At 42.3% G+C, this 14518-nt stretch overlaps 2 protein-coding genes across 3 annotated transcripts in view; both read left to right on the top strand.

The window, feature by feature from the left end:
- The first annotated feature begins 1043 nt into the window (after positions 1-1043).
- ptgis (prostaglandin I2 (prostacyclin) synthase) lies at positions 1044-7698 on the top strand. 2 transcript variants are annotated; one of them, XM_080461769.1, is made up of 10 exons: positions 1044-1502; positions 1853-1976; positions 2258-2433; positions 2525-2671; positions 2792-2904; positions 3010-3185; positions 5089-5245; positions 5561-5742; positions 6655-6806; positions 7250-7698. In XM_080461769.1, exons 1-10 carry the CDS (start codon positions 1432-1434, stop codon positions 7407-7409), a joined length of 1458 nt encoding a protein of 485 aa, XP_080317895.1. In that variant the 5' UTR covers positions 1044-1431; the 3' UTR covers positions 7410-7698. The 2 variants fall into 2 exon arrangements, with proteins under 2 accessions (XP_080317895.1, XP_080317896.1); XM_080461770.1 differs by lacking the exons at positions 6655-6806; positions 7250-7698 and adding an exon at positions 5833-5975 and having other exon boundaries at positions 1363-1502.
- A 4879-nt stretch (positions 7699-12577) lies between these two features.
- kcnb1 (potassium voltage-gated channel, Shab-related subfamily, member 1) overlaps positions 12578-14518 on the top strand; it is a gene marked incomplete at its 3' end in the record, with an annotated part of 28331 nt that continues 26390 nt past the window's right edge. The window contains exon 1 of the mRNA XM_080462168.1: positions 12578-13177. Within this exon, the coding sequence (XP_080318294.1) occupies positions 12602-13177 (576 nt within the window). The 5' untranslated portion in view covers positions 12578-12601. The remainder of the gene's footprint in view (positions 13178-14518) is intronic.

Raw genomic sequence — 14518 nt, forward strand, 5'->3', positions numbered from 1 at the left:
CACAGTTTCTCTTTTGGTTCAGCAGATGACTGTGGCGTCATTCTCTTTTCATTCCTTTCCTTTTCGCATCTCTTAGAGACAAACGCAAATTGGTTTCCAGATTAATATTGTAGAAAGGGAAATACAAATTCCAGGTGTTTGTTGTATTTTCAGTGCGCTCATGATGCTGGATCATTATCGTCTCCTTCTGTGCTGGAAAGGATCGAAGTCCTAAATATGTTGTTGATGTTTGTGCTTTTCTAAATCACTGCGAGCCAACTCACCTTGTTATTATATTTTGTTTCATGGGACGCTGTGATGCTTAAAGGGTTTTCATTTGTCCAAGGGGACAAACCTTCCTCCCATTCAGCTGTTATTGTAAAAAAAAAACAAGCCAAGGTCTAGTTAGAAGTTTACGAATTAGTAAAATCACAAGCTACGGGAGGTGAAGTATCATAAAGATGGCCTTCATGACACATTTAATGTTAAATTTTGTTTTTTTAATGACAGATCAAATAGTTTCTTACCTTCATCCTCTGTTTATTGTGCTGATGGCAATAAAGACAAGACAGTTTCTGGGTGATGTGCTCCGAGTACAATACAGTGTACAGTGGATTTGTTTTTTGTGGATTTTTGAAAGAAAGAAAAAAGTTAATACGGCAGATGACAACATAACAGTACAACAGAACACACAACTTTCCAGTGATACACTTGTTTGTGTGTCTCTTAAGTTGTTTATAACTGCAATGTGAAAGTTTAATATTCATAATGACTCTGAAATAACTCTTTTATTTGAGAAGGAAAATGTTTGGCTTTTTGCGTAATGATCATTCCTTCATCAGGACTGAAATACAGTGTCACATGATAAAGACACAAACCAAACTATACCATTTCAACATCGTGACCAGCTGATGCATACTTGTACCGGTGATTTTCCGTAAATTACGCCGACTCAGATAAAAATAGACGTTTCACGCCATTAAAGGGAAATTGAATGATGTCATAGAGACATCTTCCCATTAAGCCCCCGGGGAATTTGTCAGTGTGACACCCTGGTGAAATATGTGCTTCTTGACAGCAGTAGTCGCAAACACGCTGGGCTTTACCGCAGTGATGTCACAGGTAGGACATTTTCAGACGTGTGGTTCTACCGTGCACTGGTTGAAGAACAAAAGTCCCCGTCAGATGTAACACACACCGGGAGAAACGAGTGTAACACCGTACGGCAAGCCATCATTCACTGTGGTGTGACTTTGCATAGTGGCTTTTGTGGTGTCTGACACCGTTTGTTTAAACAGTTGTTGTGCAACACCTTCTGTCGCCAGCCACACCTTTCCACGCCTCCAAACAAGTGGTAGCTGAAACCAAGCCAGGCTCACAGCTATAAGAGTTGCCAGCGACAATGGACTGACTTATCAGCGAGCCAGTTCAGGTATCTTACTTCACAGAAACATGCTGTGGGAAACGCTCTCGATTCTTATCGGACTGCCGATATTTGTTCTCCACTTCTATCGTCGCAAAAGGTAAACCTTTTCATTCATATTTGTTTACATAAAGTGTAATCAGATGTAAATTTAATAAGGGGTGGGAGTCTGAAACTTGTCAACATCTGCAAGAGTACTATTTGCAAATGTGGAAAAGCATCACAGTTAAAACTAATCTTGATGTGCAACTTCATTCAACAGGGAATTAGACAAACATAAATCACAGAAACTAAACTTGTGTGCTTGTGCCCACAAGCTGTACAGCTCTTTAAGGGCACGTTAACTCCAGTTCACCTCAGTTCAGACAACTTTATTGTCCAAACCTGTCTGGTGAGAATCATGAATGTACATTAGATAAGCAAATCATCAAGCTTCCTTGTACTTGACAGACAGAAAAATGAGCCTCCTTTGGACAAAGGTTTCCTGCCCTGGTTGGGACACGCTGTGGAGTTTGGCAAAGATGCTGCAAAGTTTCTGAAACGCATGAAAGAAAAACACGGAGACATCTTCACAGTGAGTTGTGATAATGATCTAAATCATTTGGATATCAGCTGAAGAAGGAAATACGGGACAATACCAGAGTAATACCACCTGTGTGAGCTCATGTTTGGCTGATTCCCATGACCGCAGAGCAGGAAAGAAGCAATGTTTGCGTTTCACACATTTACATAATATAATACAGATGGAAATCTTTTTTTTTTTTTTAAGAGATATTAATAAAATATGAATCCATAAAAGCTACAGACAGAATCCAGTTGAAAACTTTGACTTTCTCGATGATGATATTCTCACAGGTGCGTATTGCGGGGAACTATGTGACAGTTTTGTTAGATCCGAACTCCTTCGACAGCGTGCTGAACGACACAGTCTGTTTGGACTTCACCCACATCAGAAATCAGCTCGTACAGAAGGTCTTTGGTCTGCAGCTGCCAGGCAGGGAGCCCACGTCAGAGCGAAAATGGATGGAGGGGTAATGAGTGCATCTTCCCAACACACGCCTCACGGGCCGCCAAATGATATGTTGCGGATCTCAGTGTCATCTTTAATTTGCAACCCTTTAGGCATTTCCAGGGTCTGAGTCTCTTCAAAATCAGCACGTCGATGAAGGCTCATCTTCAGAGTCTGCTGCTCGGTAACAACGCCAGCTGCGTCTCCTCAGAGTGGAGACAAGGTGGACTGTTTGACCTCAGTTACAGCCTCCTCTTCAGGTAACGCAGAGCTTTCCAAGCCCGAAGTGAAAAGCTGTCATGTCAAGATAAATTACACGATTCCCCCATTGTTCATACTTTAAAGGTAAATATGAAATTCAGCGTCACTGTCGTTCTCAGGGCTGGATTTCTCACATTGTTTGAGAGTCGAGACGACCCGGCAGCTGTTTACAGGGAATTCCGCAAGTTTGATGAGCTTCTCGCGAAACTCGCTCGCTGCACACTCAACCATGGTAAGATGATCCCAGCGACAGTTTTCTTTTTTTTTTTTAAATGAACTCTTATTCAAAGTTATAGCCATGAAAGACGGTGTTGTAAATGTGTGTGCACTCCACCAGAGGAAAAGAAAACAGTAAGGTCATGCCAGGAGCGTCTGTGGAAGCTGTTATCCCCCGGCTGGCTGAGCGAGGAGTCGGATTCCTGGCAGCAGAGCTACTATCGCTTTCTGCAGGAGGAAGGGATGGAGGAAGAAATGCAGAATAGAGCACTTCTTTTACAGCTGTGGGTCACACAGGTGAGAACTGTTTGATTATCTTACAGTGTGTCTATCTCTCGCATGCATGCACACACACACACGCACACACACACACACTCACAATAGTACCCATGCAACATATAAACTCTCCACACCCAGGCTGAATGTTGGAATTCCTCGTTGCGGTGTGCAACCTACCAACTATGCAAAGGTGAGAGAGTCAGTGAATGCCTCACAGACATCAGCGACTCAGAGCTGCTTGCCTCAACCTGCAGCGAAGAGAAGAAGGTTGGTTTTTTTTAAACCACTTTTTTTTTTATCTTATGAATCGTTTCCAGCGTCACCTTGCTTCACTTGACGTCTGGTAATTGTTCCTTGTAAATAGTGCGTGGGTGTTAGTCAGTTGAAGTCACTTCCTCTTTTCCATACATACGGTTTCTTTTCAATCACCAGGAATTCTTGCTGTGAGTCAGGTCTTCTTTCCTGGCAACACTCATCATATTGAACATTGCCCATGAACTGTTGCTCACACATTATTCTTGCTGGTTCCACTGGGCTACAGTGTAAAAGAGTTTCTTTTTTTCTTGTTTTGACGAATGTGAAAAGGCACAATCTTTACTCACTAGTCCAGACAGGTCCAGGCCACAGTGTGGCTGTTGTTGCTAGATGTCTCCAGGTGGGGGCAGTAGTGAGCCACATGTTGTGATTGCAGATCCTCTGTAGCTTCAGTTTAATGATGGTTCACTTGTGTACAGCATTCAGGGAAGAAGAGGCATTGGCTAGACCACCCACTGCTCCCTCTTACAGCAGCTTGTTTTGGGAGGACCGCCAGTCTTCGAGCATGTTTGCTTGTTTTTCTGTTTTCATGTCTGCGGCGATATGGGAGCACATAGTCTCTGTGCTGAATGGAAAAGTGGAGCACCACTGCAGAGAATAGAAGGATTAGATGGGAGACTAGTCAGAAGTACTGCAGTGCATGTGTGGCTAGTTTCTCATAGATTTGCGTATTTCACAAGAAAGCGTCACTCAAGGATTTCTGAACGTCATCAAGGGTTCTTGTTGAGCTGGAAGTTACACTTCTCTCTTAGTCATCGAGCGATCAGATGCTACTGGCTGAAACATACAGACCGAGATTCATCCTTCCATCTTCTATACCGCTTCATCCTGCTCAGGGTGGCGGGGCGTTGGGAGTCCAGCTTACTGTGGGTTAGGGTTAGGGGTATACCCTGGACAGGTCATCAGGCTCACATTCACACCAAGGGTCACCAGTTAACCTCACAGGCATGTTTTTGGACTGCGGGAAGAGACCAGAGTATCTGGAGGAAGCCCACGCACACACAGGTAGAAAATGGGGACTCCACATAGGAAGGTCCGGCTGGTATTTGAACTCAGACATTCTCACTGTGAGGCGAGAGCTTAACCACTCCTCCACCGTGCGACCCAGACTGAAATCCTGTTATTTCTTATTATCATTTTATTATTTACATTTAGAGGTGATTGTGATTTCACACACACACAAGTCATTACCTGAGGCATTAGATCTGGACATGTGAGGATCTAAGATGGCAGAAAGACAATGTGATGCACATTTAGTCGGTTTTGGTGATTTACCCTGGCTGCCGCTGGAGAGGTGACCTGAGAGGTAAAAAGAACAACTCCCTTAACCCATAGCAATTACTGTCTGACAGGCTCAGCTGCCTCTCGCAGCGAGACTGACAGCAGTGTCTACAGAGCAGGTACAGCTTTGCCTCCTCTTCTTTATATCAGTCATTTTCAGACAGCAGCAGCTCACGGACAACATTGTGTGAAATGTCCCAGAAGGTGAACAAATAATAATCAGAAGTATCTCATGTATTCTCTGTCTACACGAACAAAATGTACTCAAAATCTGTAGTTTTTCACACCTGAAGCTTATGTGTGTGTTGGATGTTTTTCTTTTCAGTGCAACGCGGGACCTGCTGCCTTTTGGCTCCTCGGCTTCCTCCTCACTCACCCTGAGGCCATGAAAGCGGTTAAGTCAGAGATCAGAGGCCTCCGGGATACTTCCCTAAAGCATCCCCCCGTCAGCCTGCTGGAAGCACACTGCACACCTGTGCTCGGTGAGTAACAGCTGCAGATAGACTCCTCTGTTATTCACTTGAGCACTTCCACCCTGGGATTTAGTCCTTCGTGTCGTTCAGATCAAAACACGGGGAAATTTAACTTAGTCTGAAATGAGAACAGTGTTCTGTTATTGACAGTCCATTTTCTACCTTTGAAACGACCGGATAAGCGGTGGGGTTTTGTTTTCCATATATTTGATATTGGTGCAAAATATTTGCACCTCTCCAAATGACGCCCGGGGTGACTGTTGATTTAACTCGTGACGACGCCGCTCTGACATCCTCCGCCCTGCTGTCCCCTCCGTTCTGCAGACAGCGTACTGAGTGAGACCCTGCGGCTCACCGCTGCAGTGATGATCCGTAGAGAAGTGGTGCAGGACAAGATCCTGCTCATGGCCGACGGACAGGAGTACCGCCTCAGACGAGGAGACAGAGTGTGTCTGTTCCCCCTCCTCAGCCCTCAAATGGACCCACAGATACACCAAGAGCCACAGGTGCTCAGCCAGTGCAGTTCTCCATTTGATTTATTATTATTTTTCCTCACACATTTAATGTGATCGTATAATGTTTCATCTCATGAACAGCTTAACAAACCAGTGACTTTCGGCCTTTTGGCATCATGACCTCTGAGGAGAATCAAGTTTGTGATTTCAAAACTTCAGATTTTGGCCTGCTTATTCCCACAACCATGTGGCAACTGCAGGACTTGTTCCCACGAGCACAAAAGGTGTGTAACAACCAATAATGGGATGATTTTGACCATTCAAAAAGTAATAAAGCCAAAAACATAATAACTTGTCAATAATACAATAAAAACACTCAAAGATTTTTTTTTTTACAACCATGATTGCATGAGAGTGTTGCATAGTATGTCTCTATATCCATATATACACCATTATACTTATATTAATCCAATATATGTTTGATAAGCAAATTACTCAAAACCTGCAAAAACAGCTTTTATTTCCAACAATTGCTGCCCTATTTTTTTTTTCTATGTATTAGAACATCATTGAAAAAATTTTAAATATCTTATTAGGCAATTGACAAATTATTACATTATTGGCGTAATTACAATGAATAAGGCCAACATTATTACAATATTGGCAGGTATTACATTACTGGTTGTTACAAGGTGTTTGTAAGCAGGCAGGGCGAAGCAGTGTGATCTAAATCACTGACAGGATGCATTTTCTGGGATAAGCTGGTGAATGCCCACAAAATTAAATGGCCAACGGGGACCTGGGAGAAACTGCAACCATTTGTCACTGTCTAGTCTGTTTATTTGTCCTCAGCACTTTAAAGTAGCATGCATTTAAACAAGACATGTGAGGGGACGTACAACCACACAAGCATACCTGATATTATAATACACACTCTTAACTTCAATCGTGTCTTTCTGGCAGATTTTCAAATATAATCGCTTCCTAAATGAAGATATGACAGTGAAGGATCATTTCCACAAGAATGGAAAAAAACTGAAGTACTACACCATGCCTTGGGGCGCAGGGAGAAACAGCTGCGTCGGGAAAGAGTTTGCTGTTACAGCCATTAAACAGTGAGTGTGAAACATACTTATTTCTGTTTTTTGTTTTTTTTCTTTATATGATTAACCTCGGGTTTAGAATTGATGCATTCATGATGAAAGAGTTTCCTGCAATTTCATCTCGATTACCAGATCAGACCAACAAAATACATCTTCACTTAATATTCTCCCTTTTTATCATTTCAGTCCCGCTTTCATGTTCTCGATCATCATTAACAAGATGTAATATAGTAATCGCTTGTGCCGAACTGCATGAACGAGAATGAGGGTAATAGAGGACAGCCGGCTGTGGGAGCTTGTGTTTTATGTGTCAGACTTCGTATCCAGTTAGAAAGGTTAAAGGATAGTCCATTTAATTCTCATCTCACAAAAAGAAGGGAGAGTGAGATGAGGCTAATCTGTAAACACAGTGAGATTGTTTGTCACGATAAGAAACAGCTTTACTTTGTGTTTAGATTTGTGTTCTTGCTGCTGACACATCTCGATCTGGAGACGTGCGACCCCGAGGCCAAACTACCCCCGGTTAACTCCAGTCGCTACGGCTTCGGGATGCTTCAGCCAGACGGAGATCTTCAGGTCCGATACAGATTGAGGAGGACGCAGCATGAGATGTGACTCCATAAATCACCATGAAAAAAAAACATGAGACTTTTCTGTTAGAGACGTTATAGCACTTTTAATTCTCTGTAAGATTTAATCAGTTTGTCAATAAACCAGAGTAACATTGTTGTTTGTAAAAATTCCTGCTTTCGGCAGAATATGTAAAGAACTGTGAAGAAAAACACATATTGTGGCAAAAAAGTTGAAAACAGGACTCCAGAAGGTTGTAGATTCATATTTGTGTGAAAAATCACAATGAAACACTGCAAATACGTTTCACTTCTAAAGTTTGACCACTGGCCACAAAAGCTTTTTCACCCTGAAGTCTATCTTTGTGATGTGTGCACCGGATGTTTGAGTTTCCACTTCATCCTTCAGAAAATTGAATCGGACCAGAATTGGCATCCAGACTATTTGTAATGTCACAAATCGTGCTCGTAAGAGCCGCCGCTTAAAAGGAGATTCTTATCGAGCACGTACAGAGTTTCTCCTTTCTGACGGATTCAAGTGAAAAACAGCCTTCGGTTTTTAATCTCCATACATAAATCATTCTGCAGAGTGAAGCTCAGTCATTCAGATGGAAGAATGAGGGCAAAAAGACACTCGTGAGACAAGTGGGACTTTAAAGATTGAAGTTGTGGTGACCCCCTCAAGTTGTACTTCTGCAGGATGTCACTGGCATGTGGCCGTTCTTCTGTAGAAGATTACACCTGGTCTGAGTCCAGTTGGGGGATTTTTTTATGTGGCTTTTGCAGGCTGTCCTTCAGCATGCATGAGTTGGGTTTTTTTCTCTCTGGGTATTCAAGTTTCATGCCACAATCCACAACACATTCACCTGAAGTTAACCGGTCACTCTAAACACTGCTGTGAATGTGACCGTTTGAAAATCCCTCTGTGATGGACTGACGACCCGGGTCCCATGGAATCGACTTCAGGCCACCATGACAGAAATTTAGATGATATAGATATAAAACGAGAGATTTTCACGAATGGAAAGAGTACACTGAAAAGTTGTACTCAAGTACAACACACTTAATTTCAGCACTTTAATTGAAATTAATTAGAAGCAAACGTTCTTGTCAAGCATCGCCGTTTGGGGGACGGGCTCATTGGGCTCGACGCTGCCGTCTAAGTTACTGGAGCCTGTTTTATTAGAGGCATTAGTGAAAGCAGAGGCGAGGCGAGGCGAGGCAACCCCCCCAAAAAAAAACAAACACAAAGAAAACACAACCAACTCCGGAACACAGACGAAACGGAAAACAAGACACACAAGAAAAGCCCCAATATATAGCAAAGCCACCAGGTGAAGGCAATCACACACTCAGACACAGGTGAAGCGCATCATCAGAGGGAACGGCAATCAGACACGAGGAGGGAAGTCAAGCAGCCTGAATCTCAGCGTCAATCTCAAAATAACACCTGAAACTAAACATGAACAATGACAGTTCTGTTGAAAAATTCCTGAAGTAAAAAAAAAAAATTAATAAATGCAACATACTCTTCTCAAATGCTACTCAAAGCAAACATAACTGCATTTAACTGCATTGAGATATCAACCAATCAATTCAGTTTATCTGTATGAAACTTTATAATGGAAGTAGAATTCTCAGACAAACAATACTATGGGATGCTCACGATGGGAAATAAATGGAAATACAGCCAGTGCTTCTCCCTCGCAAAAGAATCAACATATTGGTCATTCAACAAGGTTTGATCATAAATTCATTATGTGGGCTTGTACTTTAAAAAGTAGAACTTTCATTGTGTCGCATAAGATCAGAAACTTCTTTACACTGTACAAAAATTTACTTAAAATCCATAAATGTTGGTTGTTATTATAGAATATAAATGTAAGTGGAAACAACACTAACTATATGAAAATGTCTAAATTAGTTGCTATAAATCCAAGTCAGCAACACTGCATGTTGTTTACCGATAACTAAATATGTAAGTGTTTCAAGGTAAAGGGTTCCACTTAAAAAACTTTGACCAATTTGATACTTCTCTTACAAAACAAAGTAATACAGACAATTAACAACTAAAATAATTAAAGAAAAAACAATCTTTGTGTGGAGATCCACTTTACCTATTATGAAATTTTAATTTTTGCATCATCATTTAGTGATGCAAATATTTTATTAGATAAATTATCTTCCACAATGGTTCTTCTTACCTGAGAGATACATCTAAACAGCTGAGGGACGTCTCTAAGTTTATAATTGTTGTTAATCAGTTAAAATGATCTTGACAGTTTAAGGAAGAATAACACTTTGCACTTATGATGATTAAAAAAAGAAGGCTAAAGCTGTTCCATTGGTCTGTACCTTGGTCAATTTGCTGAGACAACCTGTATTGTTGATATTTGTGAAGTATGAATGAAATAAACTGAACTACATTGAGCGAACTGTACTTAAAGACGAAGAGAAATTACATACTTGATAAGAAAATAATAGCAAAAAAATTAAAACCCATAAATACAACTTAATTATGATAATTCGAGTATTTGAAATTAGTAGGTTTGGAGGTTTTTTGGGGTGTGTGTATATATATATATGCAAATACCTCATTTCCACACATTTGCTATTCGCAGATCCTCGTTGATGTGGCTCCATGCTGTCGCCTCCAGATCACATGGTTTGATATCAGGCATGCATGAATCTTTAAGAGAGGATCCGTGTCTTTCCTCCCAGATTCCAGCTCGACCTGCAGGCGCTGTGCTCCGTGTTGCGCGTTCAGCCGCTGCGTGCCTGCGTCGGGACGCGGAGCTGAAACAGTTAAGCAGATGTGGAGGGGAGCTCGGAGCTGCCATGGATCCACCTTCACGGAGATGCTGCGCCTCCTCGCGCCGCACAGCTGACTGGGAACACAGGTAGTCTGTCCGTATCGGGCTGTCGGCGTGTACTTGTTGATCCGCGCAGGGCTGCGACATGCGGGGCAGGAAACCGGCGGGTAGCGACAGCAGCTCGAGCTGAAGATCATCTCTGCCATGTCGGAGACAGAGGAGGGGGAAATGGATTGGGTTAGACCCCGGTAATGATACACCAATAACGGCGCCTCCTTGTTTTGTGGTTTTTTTTCTTCTTCTTTTTCTTTTCAATGCTCCTGCTTGGTTTGCGTTTGCGGATTGATCGTTCATGGAGCTGTACGTGCTGCTCTGACTGAGTGCAGGATGACAACAACTCACCACGGTATTTCTTTCAGCTCATCCCTTTCTCATCATGCAACTTATCAATTGTGATAGCTCACTGCATCCGAGCTGCACCAATATGGAGCATGCAGTCTTTGGGGGAGAGGAAAAAAAAGCCCAACATGCTTAATGACGGAGGATTTGCGTTCGGCACATTTCACTTGTAGGTGATGAAGCATCGCAGCTTATTGCAGCTTTCATTGTGTGCGCGCAGCAGAATGGCACAGTGTGCGCACAGGAGGGAGTGATTATTTGTTTTGTGGTTTGTTTATTGCTGGATCAAACAGGAGGGTGGAGACCTCTTCAAATTACCATTTCTTTTTCCCGCAGTCTGTTACAGCATGTCCACACGCCGTCATAACAATGTCGCACCACCACCCCCAAAGATTATTGTCATTAATACTAATAATAACGCATTCTGTGTGGATTTAATTTGAACATTGTGAACACACTGTAATGCGTGTTGACTTGTCCTTCGGGCTTGATTGTTTCTTGTTAAGTATTATAAACTTTGTGTGACAGTGATTAATGGCCACATCTGCAGGCCCGAGGCTTCCACGCGCCCATCACGGAGACATAAACACAGCAGAGTGAGGCGTGCACCGCGTGCACGCTCGCAGATGCTTCGGAAAACGCTGGAGCTCGTTGTCGGGGAGGAGACGCAGAGCTCATCTGGGCTGAATCCCCACGTCAGTCTGCTGCTTCCCGGTGTTTCAGCACCGTCGGTCTGGACAGCGCTCACTCCTGACCACACTCGTGTGTGGTGTGTGTGTGTGTGTGTGTGTGTGTGTGTGTGTGTGTGTGTGTGTGTGTGTGTGTGTGTGTGTGTGTGTGTGTGTGTGTGTGTGTGTGTGTGTGTGTGTGTGAGATCAACAATAAATCCAGGAGATACTATGCAACAAACAAATCAATGAAAATCAACAGATTTCAGGTTGAAATCAGGAAAATGGAACTTGAAGTTGGTAAACTTGTGTTCAACTAGACTCTTTTTTTTTTTTTTTTTTTCCAAAAATGAAACAAGAAGAGGATATTTCACTATTTGCCCATTTTCCTGGATGTTTTCACTATTTACCCCATGAATGGAAATGCATGACTCCACACACAGGCTGAAGGCATGAGTCATCCCAACAACCACATCAAGGGTGTGTTTACTGTTGGATGAGGAAACAAAAAATGTACGAAGACAATGATACTGTAGACTCTATTATAAGTAAATTAATGTGGAACTATTATTGGATGCATCTTATTTATCCCAAAATATTACTGTCCTGGAGCCAAGCATGTGATTATCCCCCGTTGTTTTGATCCTGTGCTGCATGTCGGTCTGAGTGGGCAGTTTTTGTCAATTGTGGGGAGCGTTATTTAATCAAGTCTCTCTCGGTCCCTGGTTTAGATTATGGTAATACAACAACAAGCCACGCTCCTGTTTCTTCCCATGTTATCATGGGTGAGTCATCCCGGTGACCCGCTTCTGTTTCACCAAGAATAAAATTACTGTTGATTCAGGAGAGAGTAAAAAAAGAAAAGAAGTTAAACAGAGTCACACGGATAATAACAAGGATAATCGTCAATACTGCAAAAAGAAATGATGCTTTAAAGCCACAACTTTCTACCTCTCTGGTTTGAGCAGCTCAACCAGCTGAAAGTTAAAGACGTCCGAAGTTGGATAAACCTCCAGCTTTTCTCAGGGCGCAGGTGAAAATCAAGAATACGCTCATGTGACAGAAATCGTTTGCTCTTCTAAATGATCTTGTGAGCTGACAGATTTCTCTGTGGGACCCTGTGGCGCCTCAAACCCGCTGCCCCGGGGCCAACGCCACCGGCCTTTGATGTTTCACAAGAGCCTGATGATTCTCTGTGCTCTGGAGTTCCGGTTGATTCTTGTGATACTAATCGTTTCTTTCTTCTTCTTCTTTTTTTTGGCCTTCGTCATTTCTTTAGACACCATTATGAATGAAAAGAAGATCGACTCCAAACCGTAACCCTGGCTGTTTACATCCTCCCTCAACCTAAAGTCATCATGGAGAAATCCTTGGCAGAGTTAAACAAAGCGGGCTCCCGCTCGACGACGTCGCTGCCTCCTGAACCAGTGGACATCCTCCGGAGCAAGTCCTGCTTCCGCAGAGTCAGGCTGAACGTCGGCGGCCTCCCACACGAGGTCCTATGGCGAACGTTAGATAGGCTACCGCGAACGCGTTTGGGGAAGCTGAGAGACTGCAACTCCCACGAATCTCTGATGGAGGTGTGCGACGACTACAGTCTTGAGGAGAACGAGTACTTTTTCGACCGACACCCGGGAGCGTTCACGTCAATCCTGAACTTTTACCGCACGGGCAAGCTTCACATGATGGAGGAGATGTGCGCCCTGTCGTTTAGCCAGGAGCTCGACTACTGGGGCATCGACGAGATCTACCTGGAGTCGTGTTGTCAGGCGAGGTACCACCAGAAGAAGGAGCAAATGAACGAGGAGCTCAAGAGGGAGGCAGACAACATGAAAGACCGGGAGGGAGAGGAATTCGACAACACCTGCTGCGCTGAGAAACGGAAGAAACTGTGGGACCTTCTGGAAAAGCCCAGCTCATCTGTGGCAGCAAAGGTAAAGAACTAAACAAAACACAAGATTGTGAGTGTAAGTTGAGCGTGTGACTGACTGGAGTGTGATGATGATGATGATGATGATGATGATGATGATGATGATGATGATGATGATGATGATGATGATGATGATGATGATGATGATGATGATGAAAAGCACATCTGAACTTTTTTTTTTTTTTTTAATGGACACCATTGTTTTCCTGCTGGCAAGTCATGATGATAGTAGTATTCAATATTCACATCTGCATATACTGCCATTAAAAAAATACAAGATGAAAATCCTTTTTAAATCTAAATGTAGTTTTTCTGAAAATATTGACGCAAAGGCAATTAAAATGTGAAAAAAAACAGCTGCAGTTGTACTTATATATATATATATATATATATATATATATATATATATATATATATATATATATATATATTACATTACTTCAAAATATGTGAATCATTCATCTTTAACTCGATTAAAAAAATGTTACAGAAATCAGGGTCTCTGGCTTCCACAGAAATGATTTTCTTGTTTTTATTAGTGTTCGAAACAAAACAAAATAAGTGCAGGTTTATTTATGATTGATGTTGTGATTCCTATGACTTTTTAAGGACAGAATTGTTAATGCTCAACTGGGGATTTATTTATTTTTGCTTTTCAATGTGACTTGAATGGAACAAAAACACAAGATGAAATAGACACATACGTGCACTGCAGAGGAATCTAAGAGACCTGTGGCTCCTGTGCAGATCACCACAGTCTGAATGTGACTGAGCGGCAGTTGAGAGTCCACAAGGTGAAGTTAACTTCCATTTCGTGTCGAGGAAGAAACAGTAAAAGTTGAGAATGTCTGTTCCTCCAACTCGAATGACATCCACGGCTGTGTAAAGAGGATTAATCAGGAGATTTCAGGGTGTTCTATTTGCAGTTTTTCAGTTGTTGTGATCGTTCTAAAATTGAGACACAAACAGAGGAGTGGAAATTAAAGCAAATGCCTGTGGATGGTATTGTTAGTGTGGGATGTGTGAGCTATTATCGGCTGCTGTTGTTATTTGAGACCGAAGAGAAAAACGTCTTTCGAGTCAGATGGGTACGGTTGCAGTGTAAACGGCTGCTCTAAATCATTGCAGTAGCTCATCTCTTAAACAATGCATAAGGTCACATTATCTCTCTCTCTATTTTTTAAAGTACTCCCATTACAAAGTGTGCTGCTGACGATCTCTCATCAGCATGTGATTACTTTGGAAAAGTATTGCTCATTGTAATTTCTAGTAAAAGGGGACATCACACACACAAGAACAGACCTCCAAAGACAAGTACACAGATTTACGTGCACATAAACATTCT

The sequence above is a fragment of the Lipophrys pholis genome, assembly GCF_963383615.2.
Source record: "Lipophrys pholis genome assembly, chromosome: 4".
NCBI lineage: Eukaryota > Metazoa > Chordata > Actinopteri > Blenniiformes > Blenniidae > Lipophrys > Lipophrys pholis.